The 19,843-nt window shown below is 42.5% G+C and overlaps 3 protein-coding genes across 3 annotated transcripts; 2 read left to right on the forward strand and 1 right to left on the reverse strand.

Annotated features, from left to right (window-relative positions):
- Positions 1 to 626: 626 nt before the first annotated feature.
- LOC128304785 (uncharacterized) lies at positions 627 to 4,193 on the forward strand. Its single transcript, XM_053042017.1, has 3 exons — positions 627 to 834; positions 3,760 to 3,961; positions 4,046 to 4,193. The coding sequence occupies exons 1-3, from the start codon at positions 627 to 629 to the stop codon at positions 4,191 to 4,193; spliced, it is 558 nt and encodes a 185-aa protein (XP_052897977.1).
- A 2,223-nt stretch (positions 4,194 to 6,416) lies between these two features.
- Positions 6,417 to 14,316, reverse strand: LOC128305889 (arfGAP with SH3 domain, ANK repeat and PH domain-containing protein). Its single transcript, XM_053043521.1, has 16 exons — positions 14,245 to 14,316; positions 13,029 to 13,536; positions 12,473 to 12,545; positions 12,265 to 12,410; positions 11,938 to 12,192; positions 11,756 to 11,841; positions 11,195 to 11,634; positions 10,670 to 11,105; positions 10,421 to 10,601; positions 10,039 to 10,338; positions 9,440 to 9,962; positions 8,930 to 9,379; positions 8,731 to 8,847; positions 8,588 to 8,661; positions 8,269 to 8,505; positions 6,417 to 8,191 (listed from the first exon to the last, which is right to left on the reverse strand). Exons 2-16 carry the CDS (start codon positions 13,152 to 13,154, stop codon positions 7,991 to 7,993), a joined length of 3,645 nt encoding a protein of 1,214 aa, XP_052899481.1. The 5' UTR covers positions 13,155 to 13,536; positions 14,245 to 14,316; the 3' UTR covers positions 6,417 to 7,990.
- A 1,289-nt stretch (positions 14,317 to 15,605) lies between these two features.
- Positions 15,606 to 19,843, forward strand: LOC128305539 (E3 ubiquitin-protein ligase ZNF598). The gene is made up of 6 exons (XM_053043032.1): positions 15,606 to 15,894; positions 15,965 to 16,110; positions 16,233 to 16,544; positions 16,612 to 18,331; positions 18,403 to 18,600; positions 18,664 to 19,843. The coding sequence occupies exons 1-6, from the start codon at positions 15,688 to 15,690 to the stop codon at positions 18,889 to 18,891; spliced, it is 2,811 nt and encodes a 936-aa protein (XP_052898992.1). The 5' UTR covers positions 15,606 to 15,687; the 3' UTR covers positions 18,892 to 19,843.

Raw genomic sequence — 19,843 nt, forward strand, 5'->3', positions numbered from 1 at the left:
TCCTTCTTCTGTTGCTCGGCAACCGTGCCGGGGATTATAGCGGGGTTTTCGGTGCTGTTGCGCTGGTTTCGGGCCACACGGCTGCACCATACCGGAGTCAGTATCCACTTGGCCGACTGTGGCACTAGACGCATAAACATTAGCTCGCCGCAGTTTTTTCCCCGGTTCGGTAACGCATAGATGCATAGGGCGTATATACTACGAACCAGCTCTTCGAATCTTCGAGGTTTAGCGTGTTAGCGTTTAGGATTTTTATTTTTACGAGCTACTAGCGATAACGAGTGTGCGTGTGTGTTTCTTCGGATTAGATACACCTGGCTGTCGAGTGGGATTGCATTTTTTTCCAGCAATACTAACGACGACGGTGACGCCGATGCTTACATAAACAGTGACAGAAATTTGCATCTGCAGGGAAAAGAAAGAAAAGGTGAAGCAGGAAATCACCGTGCAGAAACCAAAAACCGCAATTGATCTCAACAGTTACACAGTGAAGTCTCCCGTGTACCGAATTTCCAATTTGGTAGAAACAACAAAAAGCAGACCTTTTGCCATCTAGTGCTCATTGGTGGTTTAGTGTCCTACGTAGTGTTCTTGTTCGTGCAACACCATCTTCGCTGCCCTTCATAATGAAGATGCAGAACGTGCTACCGGTCGCTGTCTACTTTTTCCTCTTCATTCTACTCTCCTCCAGTGACTTCAACGAACGGAGATCGCTAGTACAGGCTCAGGAGCCGCTGTTCGAACTGCCGGTACAGCTGATCGGTTTCCCCGTAATCATTCTCTCCGTCCGTTTGGCAAACTTTGCCAAAAAGCTAGCCTACTCGCTAAATCCAAGTAAGTAACGCCAAGTGACAACGAAGGTCACGGCTTGTACTAGAACAATGCAGGTATTCGGTCTTTACGCATCGTTGCGTCCATGTGCGTGCAATTGCCCGTGAAGTTTTGGTTTCGCTTCGGCTCAAATCATGTAAGGACATTTTCTCAAGTAGCTTGTGTCAATGCACGCCATACTGTGCGCAGCCTGTGAGGTCATGACTAATTAAACGAGAACAACTTGTCGAAAAAAGAAATCTCCCATCCAACGCGACCTAGACGACGAGCATAAAGCTATTTCCTTGAAGTTCCCAATGCAATGCCTTTTTTTGTACCTGACCAAACCAAAACTAGTTCCCGCTTTAAGGTGTTTTGTGGCTGTTCTAGTAGTAGCCTTGGACCTGCGTCGGGGCAGATCCCACAATCAGTCAAACATTTTCCACCATTTCACCTTGTGCGCAAGGTAAACCGGTGGTGATCCGTATCACTGATCATGGGTTATTCAATTCACGATCCGTTATCATTTTGGTCATCATCCCCAGCTTCGTGTTTCTAATTTTAAACCACAGCTAGCCATTCAAGTAGCCATATACGTTTTATTTTAAGCTTCTAAGCTTCCAGTGTGAGTAGTCTGAAAGACAAAAGGTGGAAAATCAAGCTTTTTTTTGCTGGGGTGATTTTATTTTGACCATTTCACCATCTTTCTGCCTTCCAGCCTTCCACCAGTAAAGTGCCTCACTGACTTACTGCGTTGTAAGATGAGCTATGGAGTAGCTCAACCGAGGTTGACCACTTGACCCACATTTGCGAACGCTTCAAGATGCGCGCACCGCACGATCGCTCTTCTCACTCTCGTACTCTCTCACTTACCCTTTCCTTTCGGGGTGCGTCAACAGTTGATTGCAGCGAGAAAAAAAGCACACACACCCTTGAGGGGTTGGATCGGGTTGGGCGTAGCGTCGTGGAAAGGGGATATTCATTCGGTGGACGAAACTTGTATCTTGAGTCCCGTTGCAGTGAAAATGACATGCGGATCGGCGATAAGTGATGCAGTCGGATTGCCGATGTGCTCCACGCACCATTTCCTGCGGCCAAATGTATTATTTCGAAACATCATCTGTAACTGACCCCCTACCGCTTCACTCGGGGAGAGAGATTGGGAGATTGGGATTATTTGCCGTCCAAAACTTTATGCCGCATGTCGGAAGCGTTTGGCGATTCATTTGTGGCACGGCTTCGCGTCTGGGCCAACTGATACGACCCGGCTACGTGACCTTATTTTACGCATCAAGCCCATCTGTTGTGCATGGCAGATCGAAAAGATGAAACATGTACGCCTTGAGTGCTGTGCATTCTCACTCCGACACACATGCTGTAGAGAGTGGCACAAAAAGCTCGTTAAAATATTTTAACCAACCAGGAGGTAATAACTGTAAACACACACCCTGTAATGTTCAGGAGGAATCAGAATCAGAAAAGCACTGTCGTACTGTCGAGTACCTCCAGAGTGTTAATTTCACCCCGAACAACAAACCGAAAGTAACGGATGGTCGTCCGGTTGTTTGGGCAATTATTGAGCTCTTAGTCACCACACAAGAAACGAATTTCTGGAATGGCGCACACGTTGGACATTGGGGTATGCATGGGAAGTGGAGTTGTGTCCTTGTGTAGCTAAATTTCTGCTGGCTATATGCAGCATACTTCATGGAGTACCTTATTGCGTGTTGGGAGAGTTTAAATTCACCAAGTCAGCGTTGATGATTGGTGTCAGTTAAAGGATGGACTTATATGACCTACATGATAATGACAATTACTACTCAAGTACGCTGCCATCGCACAACAAAGTCTTTCCAAACTGGGAACATAAACAATGGTAGCTTACGAACCTTCCTCAATTTCTGGAAGTGAAATTCCTCCCTGTTTCATCCACAAAGAGAAGCAAGTAGAAAAATTGGGTCCATTAATCGCACCACGTGTCCGGTGAATTTTCGCAATGCTTTCATCCCCTTAATGCCTTGGCATGTCAATCCGTCAATTATTGTTCAACCATTAAGGCCGGTGTGCCTGTACAAACTACTGCAGGAAGTCGCTTGGAGAGATTAATCTGCTCAACGCAAAAAAAAGCACACACTTAACGATCCACATCGAGCATTACCGATCTCTCGATCGTATTCGATCAGGTGGAATGAAAAGAAAAGCCCCTAATGTGGAAACAGTTGTCATTTCCTTATTGGCGAGCAAAAATGAGCATTTGTGTTTTTTTTTTGTGTGTTGTTTTTGCGAGCAAAGGAAAGCGGAGTCTAGCCGTGTGACTGCACACTACACGGTTGAAACATATATTAGCCAGCACTAATTTCTTCTTCAAACCCGCGAGCAACGCCTGTACTGTGCTTTGTCCCAAGAGTACGCTACTCCGGCTACATGGGAGGGGAGCCCTGCACCATGGCTCATTAAAACCGTATGCATCGAATCTTCGAACCGATGGAATGGTACTTTTTTCTGGAGCTGTAAGACACCAAAGCGACAGACATGCCGACTGCTCCGAAACCGAAAAACCGTCACGTAATCACATCAAAATAGAAGCGCATTGCATAAATATGCTTTAAACTGTGTCGATGCTTGAACTAAACTGCGTACCATAGGTGGGATTGGTTCGAGTCGGTTCCAAATTGGCCTGTTGTTTTCTGGCTGGCTGACTGGGTGGCGTGCGATGAATGGAGCGTAAAACTGAAAGTGAATCGGCGCAACGTGGTCGGGCTTCGTGTCGGGTGTTCAGCACCGGAGGGATGATAATAAACCGTAGATGCATTCTCAGAGCATTTGTTAAAAGACATTATCTAAAACTGGTTCCAACGAAAGCTTGAACGACTAGAAACGTCCACCAGAGGCTTATGAACTTTTAATCACCATTTCACATCCCATCTTCATTTTCCCCATCCCATACAGAGACCTACCAATCTCGTAGCCGACGCGAGACGCTGCATCCGGAAGAACTGTCACGGCTAGCGATCGATGTGGTACAGGCGGAGCGGAAAATTCTTCACGAGTTCGGACCCAAGGCATGCATCGAGGAGGAACCGTGTCGAATTCACGCTGTCAGCAGCGCTCGGCTGGACAACTATCAGCCAGACTGGGAGGATATTTTGAAGTAAGATTTATTAAATTCTAACACACTATTACGGTACGATTATTAATATGAATATGGTTTCAATCCACACTCATACCCACACAGAAACTACAAAACACAGACCAGCGGTATGAAACAGTGGTACTTGTTGTCCGTGTTCCTCGGTGACTACTTGCGGGACGTGCAGTTCTGCAAACAGCTGGCCAAGCGATTAGACTGCAATCGATACCAGAGACCATTCCTGCGAGACTGAACATCCCCGTGGCGGTTCTGTTAGCTGTAAATTATCTACGTTGTACATATAGTCCGAAAGCGATCAACCAATAAAGAGCATACGGTTTAGGTTTAAGTATAGACAACACAAAGAAATAAATACTTTTTTACTTTAAACTGACGAAGACAGGTCGCTTGTAAATGCATTTCGGTGGTTGAAATGAAAGAAATAACAGAATCTGTTAAATATGTATATCATAAATTAAATAGCCGTGCCAACCAACCAATAGAGGATCCAGTCCTTTGGAGACCCCTGGCGCAAAGGGAAGTAGGTCTCCTTATTTAAAAATGATAGAGGTTGAAAAATATCGGAAGAAGCGGGGAGATTCCTGCATTTCTTTTCTTTCGGAAAATTCTCGTACCTCATAATTGCATGCGGTTTTGTGCTGAGTATATAGTTTGCATGAATATACCGACGAGCTGAGCTGTGCCGGTGCTCGAAGGACGCTACCGAATATACCGCTCAGCATACGACGATACAGATTGCAGCAGATTGACTCGCGGTACTATTTGCCTCCACCACATGTTACGGAGCAAACGGACCAGTCCGTTAGCTTCCAGTAACAGTAAGTGGATTGATTTTTGCTGTTTTGTGAAGGTAGTGTAGCGAATTCGCACATGGTTATTCTTCTTCTTGATGACAATCTTTGTTGAGGGACAACAGAGAGCAAAATGGAAAGAATTAATCACCGTTAGTGTTTAGTGTCCAGCTTACAAGAGCTAGAGGAGCGCACGGTCTCTCAGTCGTCATTGCATATTATTTTGAAGCGCGTTTCCTTTCGTCGAAGTCTCCGCGCATGCGATCGGAGCCACCAAAAAGCGACCGGTTTTGTGATTTCTGACACCAAGAGAGCATCCATAAAAGGAGATAACATCAATCCGATTCGCACAAGGATCCGCCATGTTTGTACATAACATATTGATATCGCATACTCACGTTATCATTCGCTTTGATGGTATTGATCAATCATCAGAATGAGAGATCTTCTACTATTGGCTATTAGTTACACATAATATCAAACTAGGGAGAGCCATCGATAGAGTAGATAGCTCACCTACTGTGGCGAGAATCCTCCGTCTCATTTTATCCATCCAGTTCCTACAGTGCGTCTCATAACTGGACAGCAGGTAAGTTTTTTAATTATTAGGAGTAGGAAACATGGAGTGCCACTATTTCCGAAGACATTATGTATTGTTTATTGTTCGGTTATTTTGCAATATTTATATCTGTTGTCGTCATGGAGTGTCCGGGGGTTTAGAAGGATTCCATACATAAATATTTTCCATCCATATCCATCCAGTTATTTCCATAAAATTAAACTTGGGTACAGTTGTGGTACGCACTGTACTGATTGGACGAATGGAAAGAGAGGAAAGATCAGTCGACGGATCAAGCGCTATGATGACTAGAGGGAAGAGTACAGCTATATGAAATGCTGCCTGCTGGTACGGAAATTTGTGCTACCGCTTCGTATGGATGCTCTCTTGGTGTCAGAAACCAAAAATTCCATCGTTTCTGAAGCATTTTCGACGGACGGAGCGGCGCAAAATACGAAAGAGATGCAGGATCCGCTTTGCCTTTTCCCCCACATTCCAATGCGTTTGATAGGAATGTGACACCGACAGGCAGACGTGATTATTGCCATTATGCGAGAAAATTGTGGATGCTCGCTTGGTATCACAAGTAACAAAACAGGCCGAATCCGGGGCATTTTGTCCCAACTTCAAATTTCGCCTGGGGCCTCTCTAGCATAAGGAAACTGGGCCTATGTATACAACTACTACACACAATTTTTGGGGCCCCCAACACCCCGAGGCCCTAGGCGACCGCCTACTCCGCCTACCGTTTGATCCGCCGCTGAAGATAACACAGATTCCCTTTTGTACTACAGCTATTCCACTGTCGCATTGCTATCTTTATCTGTGATAACAGATGTTCTACTACATAACCTATCGATACCACATAATAACAAATACAGGACCGAGAGTGCAAGTAAGATGCAGAACTCAAAAAGTATTCTTCTTATACTTTAATAGAGTAAACTGCATACTTCGACAACAAAATCTCACATACTTCAGGTTGAGAAGATCGTACAAAAGATCGTTGAAAATCGCAGAATAGAAATGAGAATTCGTCATCATCAAAGGCTAACTTCTAGCCGGGTTTCGTATGAAATGAATGCTGCACCATGCGTGTTTCTGTTCTAACAATGAAATCTGTACATTTATTTCTTAGTATAATCGCTTTAGATACTATAATCGAGTTAACATTCTATTCAATAAATACTATTATGATGTCCGTAACTATTAGCAGTTTGCTGTGATCTTGCTTACGTTTGTACGGTTATAGTTAGATTTCATGTATGGTTTGTAGTTTGGTGGACTCACGATCGAACATGGGCTTTCGTTCTAGAGTTAATCTTTTTAAAAACTCAAGCGCTATTTTTCTTTACTTCAATGATACTACACTGCTGAGCTATTAATTTTCGAAGCCAAACACAGATTTTAGTCGCGGCTTTGCAGCTACTACTTACTACACCTCTGTCGTCCTGTAAAACGGAAATTCTCACCATTCCGATATTCCTGCACAAAGTGATGCATTTATTCGCGAAAACTGATGGACTTATATTGTGCTAAAACTAGGCTGCTTTTACGTCAATGTGTATCATTTTGAATTTGAAATTCAACATTGTATACGTTTCGCTGCGCTCGAGGTAACTTATTGCGATCGAAAGTAAAACAAAAGTCGTTCACTAATGTATAGGTTCTTATAGTCCATATGACTGAGTAGATTTGTATTTGTTTTGCAAAATTTTATACATACTGGCACGTGTAATTTCCATTTGATTGAAGTTATGTAACATATGTATTTCCTCCTCTTCCTACGGTGATAGTTTTTTTCACGATATTCAACGTTAACAATATATGTAAATGTGTCATTCGTTATTTAATTTACTTGGCAAAACTTAGAAATACATTTCACTATCTTGTATTACATAGTAATGTGAAAAACGTTTAGTTTTTATTCCTCTCTAATAACATTTACTGGAATTCGTTACATTACTTTTATTTTAGTGTGATCTCTCTTTTGGTTCAACTTTGTTTACTGCTAAGCGTTCGGTAATCCCAACCTATTCCAAATTTCGCGTTTGCATTTGTTCGAAATGATTTTTCATCAAGTTTAAGACTCCTTCTTTGCAACAGAGTCTTTCATTAATACCACTACTGTGTATTAAAATCATAAGATATAATTTGAGGATAAAATTATTGAGTAAAACTGTAACAGCCCGAAACAAAATCTATGCAAATTCAGCAATATCGTCTATTGGAACGATGATCGTTTTGCCTTGTATGTCATATGAACAACTCTTTGATGAATGGAGTTGCAACGCGCACACACAATGCATGACTATAAATTATATACGTATTGTAAAATAAATAGAATACGTTATGAAAGCCGAAGCAGATACTACGTTCAGTGAAATCTCATCCTTAAATATCGTTTAGAATGTGTCAAGAAAATGTAGGAAATGGAAACGAATGAACGGTATGAACAACAAATGCAAGAGCATGTAGCTTTTCTGTTCTGCAAAACTCAAAGACAAACTCCACCAGTACCGGTCACCTACTAGTTTTCACCAAGCGTTTGGTCAGAGTGGGACTAGGAACAGTTATGAGTGTGTGTGTGTGTGTGTGTAACAGCTTCAAACCAAATGTCCGTTTCATTGGGAACTCGATTCACAGCATTCGCTTAGCTTAATGAACAAACGATGCCCCTTAATCGTCCATCATTTGTACAAAACTAACCGGAAACATTCCACGTCTCGTGCTGTCACCTTCGATTTGGCCTTCCATCCAATTCTCATCGTCGGTTCGTTCGTTCAATACGAGTAATATTTCGCCCTCCTTGAACTCAAGCTCATCATCGTTATCAGCATTACAATCGTACAATGCTCGACATCGCCGCATTACTCCGGTCTGTGTTGAATGGATGAGAAGATCAATTCTTTTTATTAACCGTTTCATAAAGAACACACCTATAATTAAATACTTACAAAACTTCTACTGGACAAGTTGAAAGAATCTAAACCAACAGAGGCAGTACTACCACTCTTATCGTTGCGACTATAGCTACTGTTGGAAGAATCGGCGTTGCCACACGACGAAGACGCTATCGAGTTGTCTAACGTGTTTACTCGTATACCAGAAGTATCATAGTCGGGATAAGTTGATCCCTTCATCATTTCATCCATGTTCGTTTCGTACTCCGCAGATACTGTTGGACCTTTTGCCTGTTTCGTGGAGATTGTAGCGAAATGTACATCAATTAAATAAGTAAGATAACTTTCTTTGTATATATGTCTTATTATTTACCTTTCGTCGCATAACTATTGCATCATCAACAGAGGACAAGCTTTCATTAGATTGTCCATTGGAATTTAATTTTTCTGAAGAAATTAAGGATAAAGAAATGATTTACCAAACTATTTTACTGGGCGTTATTTGCGCCGCCATACCTGAATTGCCAATTATTGTTCCAACCACTTGGGAAGGGATTGGTTGTTTGGGACGGTTAGACACTGGTTTCAGCTGTGGAATTTCCCCAGCAGGCGGCAGAACTAGTTTAGCACCAGCTACAAACAATGACATTGACAAGCGTGAATTAGATTACGAGAGATTAAATAAGAACCCAATTGAACAACTATTGCAGCGTACCTAAGTTTCGTCCAAGTGATTCTCCGCTAGGCGAGCGTTTATGACCTCCAGTGAAGGTACTCAAGAAATTTGGATCACGACTTCCACTGCCTACGCTAGTGGTAGCGGTTGAAGAAGCATACGGTTCGTATCGATCGAAAATTTTGTTATCGAACTGCAGCTGTGCCTGCATCGATTTAGTTGATCCTCCACGCATTTCGCTTGACAACAGTACGGCGGGTACGGACGAAGCACTGCTATTAGACGCAGGATCGGATCCTCGCAAATGTGGTAGTGTACTATACATGTCCGGATGATGGTGATGCAATCCATGTAGACCATGATGCTGCGATGCAACGCCGAACAATTCATTGTCTAAGTTCTGCGAGTGTCGAGGAGCATGCGGTAAAGTTCCGTAGGTAGTAGGAGGAGGTGCTGGTGCCGTGCGTTTCTTCAAAGAACCCAAATTTACTGAAACAAAACAATATTCGTAAGAATTCATTATGATGAAAATGTAACAGTTTCACGAACCAGATGATGGCTTTTTACTGGCAGACACATTAAACGCTGCCACACTGGATGATGACAGTTGGGACGATGTAGCTCCCGATCTGGCGATGCCACTGGAGCTGCTAGATATTGGACTAGATCCCGATGTAGGAGCAGAGCTACCAACACCAACGGCATTTGATACAGAACCACTGGTACCACTGACATAATGCGAGGAGAATGCGGATGCGGATGTGTTGAACTGTTTCGGACTTGTTCCGGATGATGGGATTGGTGGAATTTGACGTTGATCGCGGACCGCATTAGGATTGCAACTTGAACTAGGACTGGAACCGCTCTGAATCGAGTCACAAGTGGATGACCGCGATCGTAACGCAACCGGTGAATCGCCCCCAACAAAGCTTGGAGGCCTGGAACGCGACTTCCTTTCATCCATCAAAGCTGTATCGTCGTCTGAAAAGTCCGTTGAACCATCGTCATGGATGTTCCAATCCGTATTAATATGATCAAAAGCACTTTTCTCGCGTTTCATGGCATGTTCAATCTGCAGGAGAGAACAAAAGCATCAAATATATCATATATATAACCAATGTTAATGTACGATGGTGCAAGGGCGTTACCAATTCTTTGCAAGCTTCATTTCCCATCTCTTTGGCAATATCCAATGCTTGTTTATTCTGAGAATTACGAATATCGCAATCACAGCCAGAACGAAGTAATAACTTCATGCTCTCCCGACGATCATGCAGTGCGCATAGATGCAATGCCGTGTTCTTGCCACTCATTTCCATCGGACCGGGTGGATTGGTTTGTTTGTTCAAACCCTGCGCAGTCATGTTTTGAATGAGGAAGTCCACAATATGCAACGTAGATCCCATTTCTCGCAGCACCGCTAAATGTAGTGCTGTTTCACCAAAATCCTACATAAACCACGAACATGAACCATTAAAGGAACCATTTACCAGTTTTTAAAAACAGCTTAAATTGATCTGTCATTCTTACCGATGATGGCAAAACACAAGTTAAATCTGCACCTTCAGCCCAAACTTGTAACAGTTGACCAAGATCAGCATTAATGATGGCTTGTTCTAAGTCGCTTCTGAGATCTCGATCATCGGCACATGTTCGCATTACGTATCGTTTAGCTACATATTTTGCACGAATGAAATCGTATCGTTCCTCCCTAGAATAAGAACAAATAAAACATTCGTCAGACTATAAATCTTCAATCGTTTATAACAAAAGCAGTACATAGAACTTTCCGGAGTAAGTTTTCCTTGCGCAAGGGTGGCTTCCATCACTTCGTTCAACGCATTATTACCCATCGCACGAGCAACGAGAAGCTGTGCAGTGGTCAGATTATCCAGCGTTAGACTTTGTATGCGTGAATGATGCACACCCAGATCTCGATGTACTCCCGAGCATTGTATGCACACCAGTATGCCAAAGTTCAAGCTTATCCATGTAACATCATTCCGGGAACCACAGTCACAGCACTGATCATTTCCCGGCAAATTTTGTATATGTTTTATGACGGTTTTTTGCAATTCTATTAAGCTGGGACTCATTTGTGGATTGGCATGCTGAAATGCTTTCGCTAGAGCCTTCTCTTTACAGTTGATCAATACCGACATCCACGCCTTCTGGTCCGCCTCGTCCTCCGCTTGGAAGTGATAAGACCGATTATCTGTAACCAAAAATTCGAGAAGGTTAATACTGCTTCTGCATCCGATATGCCATCCTGCAAAACCGCATAGCACCAACACGCATACTTACAACTAATTAAATCAAAGCCTTTCCTATCGTCTGCTAGAGGTTTTATCTGACAGGTTAGCAGATTTACCCTTGTCGGTGCTTTGGTTTCGTCTGCATGGCAAATGTCTAGAAATCCATCGGCTGTTACGCGGCATCGCCGTTTCTGCCATACGCGTCGTACTTTCCCCTCACTTTTCTTCAACAAGTGTCCACTGCGGGTAATGCCATGATTTTTATCGCCTTGTAATTGATGTAAAGAATACCCGACCGCTCCGCCCTTGTCACCGGGCGGAACATTTTCCACACGATCAAAGTCTGGTGTGGAACGCAAGAGTGTACGCAATTCCAGTAGCTTCCGACGTTCCTCGTCCTGCTTGTGACGTATGGTTTGTAGTTTAATACTGAGTTCCTCGATGTATGTACCGAAGTGGGCGATTGTCTTTAGACCATCCTTAAAGTAGCTGAAAAAGAAATCACACAGAAAACAATAACATGAAATGGGTTACGGAACAGCAACTTGTACTTATTCCGATAATAGTTTAATTGTATTTCAAACGCTTGTTACACAGTAATTCTACTTACTTATTTTGAGCATGATAATATTCAACCAAGTGCTGTAGCAATTCGATCCCCTTTTTGGTTTTGATTTCATTGAATTTTATAAGATACTGTAATGGATGCGGAGTAGACAAGGTTAGAGCTTTGTGTTACCAGTTAAAGATAGGAATACATTGCTAATATTGCTTATTCATTGTACACATTACCTCGCACATCTGTAACTGGAACACACGTCTTTCCTTTTCAATTTCCTCCGCTATTTCGGCGGGCGTAACCTCTGTTCGCATCATGCCAACTTCCTTAGCGAGCGCTTTCTTTTCCTTCTCAATTTTCATCAGTTTGGAATCGTAATCTTTGGCCGCCTTATCAAAGGGTCGTTTCATTTCTCCTTTCATACCACGCAGTTCCGACTTGAGCAGAGAATCGACAGGAAACATCACAATATTGTTGATGTTTTGCATCTGCAGAGGAAAGTAATTGTTGTAAAATACAACGTCCAACAACGCTTTGGCGAGCGTGACTTCTATACTAACCAATGTTTTCATTAGCGCACTTAGCTCTTTGGTTACAACGGAAAATTTCAAGAACGCTGCTCCAATGTCCGGTTCCTCTTTGGACAAAGCAACCGAACCGAGCCGTTCCAGGGCTCGCACCAAGCACATCTCGTTGTCGACATGGGCTGAAATTGAATTGCGATTAATATCGTTTCGTTTGTTCGGTCAGTTCTAAGATTAAACTTACTGTTTCCGGAATTGTGAATGGCTTTAACAGCTTTTTTAAGTTTTGTTAATCCTTCGCGATCGAAATCCAATGTCTGGAAGGGAAAAACAAGCAAAAGTTATTACCCTTTTCTGAAACATCATCGTGAATGCTATTTATTATTGCATATAATCTTCTTTAATTCTACATGAAGCATAATAATTTTTATTAATGTTAGTAAAAACTAATAAATAAATTCAGTCTACAATTTCAACGATGCATGCAATATGAAGAAAAACACTCCAACATTATCTATCGGCCACACGTTCCAGTGCTGCAGCCTTATATGGCTTGTACATACGGGTGCAGTGATCATTTATTGAATTTCCGAGGACGTCTAATTATTTATTCTATGCACCCTCTCATCATTAAAACTGGCTGCGTTCAAAACACAAAGATGATCATGTTCAAACTCTAAGTCATTATAGAACAGAAGAGTTGGGTTAATCCAACAAGTGCTACCTTTTATGTGTGTGCTACAGTTTCATCAAACAATTGATGAAACGCATTATATTAAATAAATGATTAATAAACTCACCTCTTCCAGCGCTGCAATGGTTTGCCGGCACTGAGCCATACGAGACACGAACGTGGACGTTGTCGGAGAGTTGTAATCCTCTCGAGTTTCTTCGAGGAACTCCCCGACACCAATAAGCTCCGGCATGATTATCGTTTATGGATTTGATTAAAATGTATGAATTTGCACCATGTACACCACCATCAATTAGAAGAACACGACGAATCCAATAGACGCAATTGTTTGTTCATTTACAGTGCATAGCTCGTTGCACTTGTACTAGAATGGAGGTAAAACTTCACCGTCTTCCGCTGACCGTACATTTTTTTCGCACATTAACTAAGGGCACCTTTAATCGCATACATCTTCTTCTATATATTAATGCCTTTGCCTCTATTGGCTCTTCGCTCCTATTGATAACTTATCCTCGATACTATGTTTGTCCAATTGAATCGAATATAGCCTTTCCCGTTGATGTAAAATGTGTGCGATCAACTTGAAAAGCCAGTGATGTTGAGTTCCATAATTTCTAAAAATAAATATTCCACTTTTCAGATTTATTTATACGATCACACCTTACATTTCGGTGACACCTTGCTGTATTCAAGATTCACGGAGCGGATGGATGTTGTTATAAGTAATTTATGTTTTCTTTTCGTCGCACAACGCCTTAATTGGCATCAAAATCATATCACCGAGTTATCGCTAGAGGTACAGTAGGAATGTAGATGCTAGACACGAGAATGTTGCTTATCATAAATGGGATTAACATCTTTGGAGGACATTCCTGCTTTTTGGAACGTAATTTTGCACATTTAAGAAATATGCAAAACAAAGCACCAAAGAAGGTAGTAATACGTGGATTCTATTTACACCGAGCGTAAAGGGAGAGGCATTAATTTATGTTCCTAGAATATATACGAAGGCATTTGTAGGACGCACAAATTGAGCATACAAGCCAATAACTTTATGGATACTAGCTCTTAAGGCTCAGATCCGATTCGCGAACATCCTGACCCGCCTAGAATCTGTTCCACCACATTCAACAAGCAAATGATTTCACAGGTATCACGCCCTCGATACACTCAGCACATAGAGGATATGGACTAGAGTTTAGCAGGCAGCTCACACTCTTATTGCAAATGCGCTTGAATCATCCGACCAATTGTCCGAAGCCTCCAGGAGGATAAAGTTCACAAGTGAATAATAAACGCTCTGCCTTGATACGCTGCATCACCTATAGTTAATCACGGATAACGATTGTTTGCAACAAATCAAGCACGACTTCGTCACTGTGATTAGGTTTTCCTACTTGGTTGTTTTGTCGTCGTACCGAAAAGCTGTTCGTTTTGCAATTCTGTTTCTTTTATGTCTGCTTGCGTCCTTCTGTGCATTGGCAGTGCTGCGCAAATGTCGCTTTTGTACCGTGGAACGTTTGCAACAATTTTATAACAATTTTAACGCTCTCTGAAACATATGTAATATCACCTTCAGTAGCATTTTAAATTCGATTTATTTAAGCTCTGTTCTTTGGTGCTTGTTTCATAATAGATTTAGAAAAAAATAGAGGCTAGAATTGAAGTGGAAATAAATATTTCAGATACATTTCGAAAACCCTACTCTGTTTGGCAGCACGGATGCAAAACGTTCTGAAATGACAGTCACTGACAGCAATGCCTAGGACTACACCAAGGTACTTATGCATAATGTGGGCACTGGCAACAGTATGGTGAAAAATACACAGTACATGGTGAAACATGATGAAGAAGTAATGCTATTTTTATACTGGCAGAACTCTTCTAATGGGACTGTTGAAGCGGTTAGTAAATATACTATAAAACACACATCTAGCCCGCTCTACCGAAGTCCATCAGACAGCATAAAACAATCCAATCAAGTATGACATCGGACAAATCCGTGCGATGTTGTATGATATGTCCGATCCCCACCTTGCGCCGTGTATATCTTGTGAATATCGTTTGTTTTGATTCTGAATTGGCTGTTCCACTCACGATCCACGGTTGGCAGGGAAATTTTTGAATAATATCATGTTTTCAATGTTCATTAAAATACATTTACTGTATTTATCTACTGTACAGTTATCGAAATTTGATACTGATTTGAATCTCTTTCAAGATAAGAAGTTGTAAATGACTATTAACGGAACAGAAGAAAAAGAACTTTGCGGCATGCATGCTCTCGTATAGACACCTTGGGCCACGGAAAATTTGCAACTTGTCAAAATCTCTCTTTCGTGTTGGAGGCGTGAGTGTTGATTTGCTGTTGTTTGAAGAAAAATCTGTTTTAAAAAGTAAATCTGCTGTTTCAGCTCGTATTCCCCATTAATCGACAGGAGCAGATACTTCCGGAGAGCGCATAACTGAACGCTATTCAATTATTGGCAGTTTGCAAGCAACAGCCAGCTGTATTGTTGAGCCATAAGATCAACGTGTACGTGTCGCGGTTTATTGCCTTTCGTAACCTCATCTAAGGTTAGCGAGCTGTTCGTCGTTCCTCCGGCTGTCATCTAGCGAGTTCGGTTGCCCTTTCCTACAGCAAAATCGTCTGATCTGGTGCCGTACGCTATTTCGCGAATTGAGCAACAGTTCGTTGAAAGTAGGAGCTAAGAAAAAGAGTTCTCTATCTACGTTACCACCGTTCAGGAGCTGTGAGTGACAACATGGCCAACAATCGGCAAAAAAATATCCAAGAAAAAAACGTCTCCGAAGCAGAAACGACGGAAACGCTTTGCGTCGTATGCTTCAAGCCGATAGTATACTTTGCTATTGGCGAATGCGATCATCTTTGCTGTTACGAGTGCTCTACTCGTATTCGGGTGTTATGCCAGCAGAATGATTGTCCGATCTGTCGGAGAGATCTGGCCAAGGTAGGAGTGTCTCATCTTTCCTACGATTACACGATCTTGGCATTAACATTGTCTTGCATACCGTTTATAGGTTATATTTTCTAAGACGCTTACACCGTACCACCAGCTGGACGTGAAAAATCGTTCGGGACTGTATGATAAAAAGTATCGCATCTGCTTCACCGATGCAGAAGTTCAGCAGGCATACTACGATCTGCTGGATTATAAGTGTCCTCGGTAAGCACATCACGTATGAAACCTATTTTTAGGCTAGCTTTCAACCCACGTATATTTATGAGTTTGGCACCATATGTGCCGCATAGCAGTGCACGATGATACATGTACGAATTGTCTTTCAGATGTGATCAGAAGAATTTTCCCAAATTTGAGTTACTGCGGGACCACGTACGAAAACAGCACGAGTTATTCTACTGTGACATCTGCACGGAACATTTGAAGGTATTTTCCTCGGAACGGCGCTGCTACAATAGACAAGAGCTAGCGCTGCATCGTCGCAAAGGTGATCCGGACAAGGTTGGTCACCGTGGTCATCCTCTATGTGAATATTGTGATACACGATTTTTGGATAAGGATGAACTGTTTCGTCATTTGCGGAAAGATCATTTCTTTTGCCACTACTGTGACGCTGATGGGCGAAACTACTTCTACGGGTAAGATAAAAAAGCTCGCGCTTATCTTTTGCATCAAGCTGATATAATGTGCAATTTTATGTTGTAGAGATTACGTGTCGCTACGCGATCACTTTCGGACAGATCATTTTCTGTGCGAGGAAGGTGAATGTGAGCAAGAACAGTTTACGTCAGTGTTTCGCACGGAGATCGATTTGCGTGCGCATCGTGCTTCGGTGCATGGAAAATCCATGAATCGGTTAGCGAACAAGCAGACCCGAACGTTAGAACTTGAGTTCACATACGCACCACGGCACGGAGCTGCTGTCGCTGGAGGTTCCGGTGGATCACATTCTGCTGCTTCGTCCGGTGCTGGACCTTCATCAAACCGAGGTCGAGGAGGCCGAACGGGTAGTGCAACGGGGCGTCCCGTTCCTACAGGATCATCAGCCGATTTGCTACAGCACGAATTCGACAATCTTGAACTGGCAAACGATCATACCACCAAGCAACATCCCAAAAAGGTGATAGATGCCACTAACGAGCAAGATTTTCCAACACTTGGAGGTTCGGCACCTAACCCAGTATTCCGACCAAATAATGTCACTATACGGCAGCGTGTTTATGGAGCCGCTGGACTTGCGCGCACGAAAGAGAACTTTCCCGCCCTCGGGTCGGGCGGTGGAGAAGGGACTGGTCCGACCAGCCTGAACGAAGGATTTAGCAGTAAAATCACGGCGAGTTCTCTGCTAAAACCCAGTCAGCCTACTGCTACACCTGGGACGAGTATGATGATACATGTTTCAAACCGGCCTACAGGGTCAAGCGGTGGAAAAGTGAACGGTGCATCCGTTGCATCCATGGTTGGGAAGAAAAGTACCTCAGACTTTCCGGCTCTGCCCGGTTCGGGTGGCAAAGGATCAAGCAAAAAGACTGGAGGAGATATATTTGCGGACATGGATGAACGTGGTGGTGGCGCTGCGATGGTAAATCTCAACGCAATCTCTGCGAAACATCGCGCCCTGGTGGACGATTACGTGTCAGTATCTAGTGTCGTTTCCAAAGTAACGACAATATCTGCGAAGGATGCTAAGAAACAGTTATCTGCTACCGTCCAAAGTTCCGTGCCTAGCGTGAACTCAATCAAAGCGTTTCCTTCACTTGGGGAAGGCAACAAACCGGCATCGATTAAACCCTTGCCGTGGGCTTCGGGAGCTGCAAGTTCATCGAATAGCGGTGGTGGATCTACCGCATCTTCCGGCAACATCTCGAGCAAGAAGAAACCAACGCCAGCCCCAAATCTGAAAGATGAAATTGCTTTTGTCAATCTTAACGCTTTAACGGGTAAAAAATCAGCCGACAAGTTGAAACAGAAGGCGGAGTCATCTCTCTCTAATATGGTTGATGCGCGTAATAATAATAGTGAATCGGCTCAGAAAGGCTCCGGAGCAACGAAGGATCGTAACAAAGACCAACAACAAAAACAGCAACACTCCAAATCCAATGGACAGAGCTCGTCGGGAAACCAAACATCTCATGCAAACAATAACAACACTCCTTCCACGCAACACAATGCGTTCCCGATGTTGGGGAATTCGAACAGTGTACAGTTCGCATTAGCCGCGGGACCAAAGCGTACACCGCCCGGATTCGAAAATGTACATCTAAAGCGTACCCCTGGCCCACCGCCGGGATTCGGGAACGTGACGTTGAATTCTGTTGCACGGAATGCAAACAATATGACGTTCACGAATTCGACGGGTGAATCATATAATATATTGCCCACACATAGCTACGTTTCACCATCTAACGCCAGCAAACGGAATCAAGTAAGCAACACGCTGGGTCGTAATGGGCGATTTACGTTATTAATATTCTTTTCCCTTACCAATTTCGATAGGTACTTGTGACACACTTTCAGAAAGCGTTGAAAAACCAAGATGCGTTAATGGAATTTCGGACCATATCTCAGATGTTCCGCGATAGTCAGTACGAAGCATCGGCTTATTATGATCATTGCAAAGTAGCACTCGGCGATCGTTTCAATGAAATATTTCCCGAACTGATTGCGCTACTGCCAACTATTGCCAAACAGCAGGTAATTGTTCTTCAATGCTGTTCGAAGTCATGGGGTTTTATATTGCTACCTTTTTGATTGCAGGAACTTTACTTGGTGTTTTGTCAAGATGAGAAAAATAGACCGAAAGCATCGTCTGCGAAGGGAAAAGCTTCTAATGCGTCCAAATTGGAGGTGTGTCATGTTTGCAAACAAGTGCTCGTACAAAACGATTTGACGGAACACTATCAAACTCACTACATGGAGAATAACTTTCCGAAGCTTGGAACAGCAGATGAGGGAAAAGTTGATTCTTCGGCATGGAAGAAATAGTTTACTGCTACAGATCCGCCCATCGATTGATCATCCATTGGTGCAAGATGATAAACCCTAAGGCCATGTTTATTCGGTATACGAAAGATATTGCGGTCAAAGGAGCATAGAAATACGATCCTGTGTACAGTGTTTTAGAGCGTTTTCTCCGATTAGTTTGCCGAATTATCGATCGTTATTGGAGTGATTTTGTAAACCTACAGGAATGCGAACCATCTCGTTATTTTTATTTAATTCTTTTTAATTATACAACTGAACGTTTTGTGGTACAATATTAACGCGATACAGGTAAAACCCAAACGTGTGTCAGGAAAAGGTTTAAACATCGACAAATATTGGCGTGAAGTTGATCCGCGAAACTATTTTTTCCAGAAAGCTTGTTGATTTCATACGCTTAGCGTTGTACTAATTGTTGTTCATAAAAGTTATGCTCAATTTTAATCTCCCCAGCACACATACATGGAAGTTGTACAAAATTGTAGATTAAATAGCAATGTACATACAATAAACTGAACACCTAAAATTCTAACTAAAATGCTTCTGCTTTAAACACCGGTTCTATTACGTACTGATCAACTGGCTTACAGTTGTCCCTCATAGTCGATCGGGACTTTGGGCAAGAAAGATTACCTCTGCTAGACAAGTTGAAGTAAAGCTAGCGCTTACTACCAAACGAATACTTACCTGTGCATCTATTGACTCAGTGCTCGAAAATGCAGTTCAATTCATGTGTACAACAGTTAATATTTATTTTTCAAATAAAGAAAGCTAGTTCAGAATAGCAATTGAAGGAAATTGTTGCACGTAAACTAGAGAGCAACAAAATGCATCGAAAACGAACCATTTTCAGGACCATAAGGAACTGTGTTATGGGTAGGAAATTAAATTTTGTCTAGATTTTGTGTGCCGGAAAGAAAACGAATGATTCATTCGTTCAGCTAAACCAGAAGCT

The sequence above is a fragment of the Anopheles moucheti genome, chromosome 3 (assembly GCF_943734755.1).
Source record: "Anopheles moucheti chromosome 3, idAnoMoucSN_F20_07, whole genome shotgun sequence".
NCBI lineage: Eukaryota > Metazoa > Arthropoda > Insecta > Diptera > Culicidae > Anopheles > Anopheles moucheti.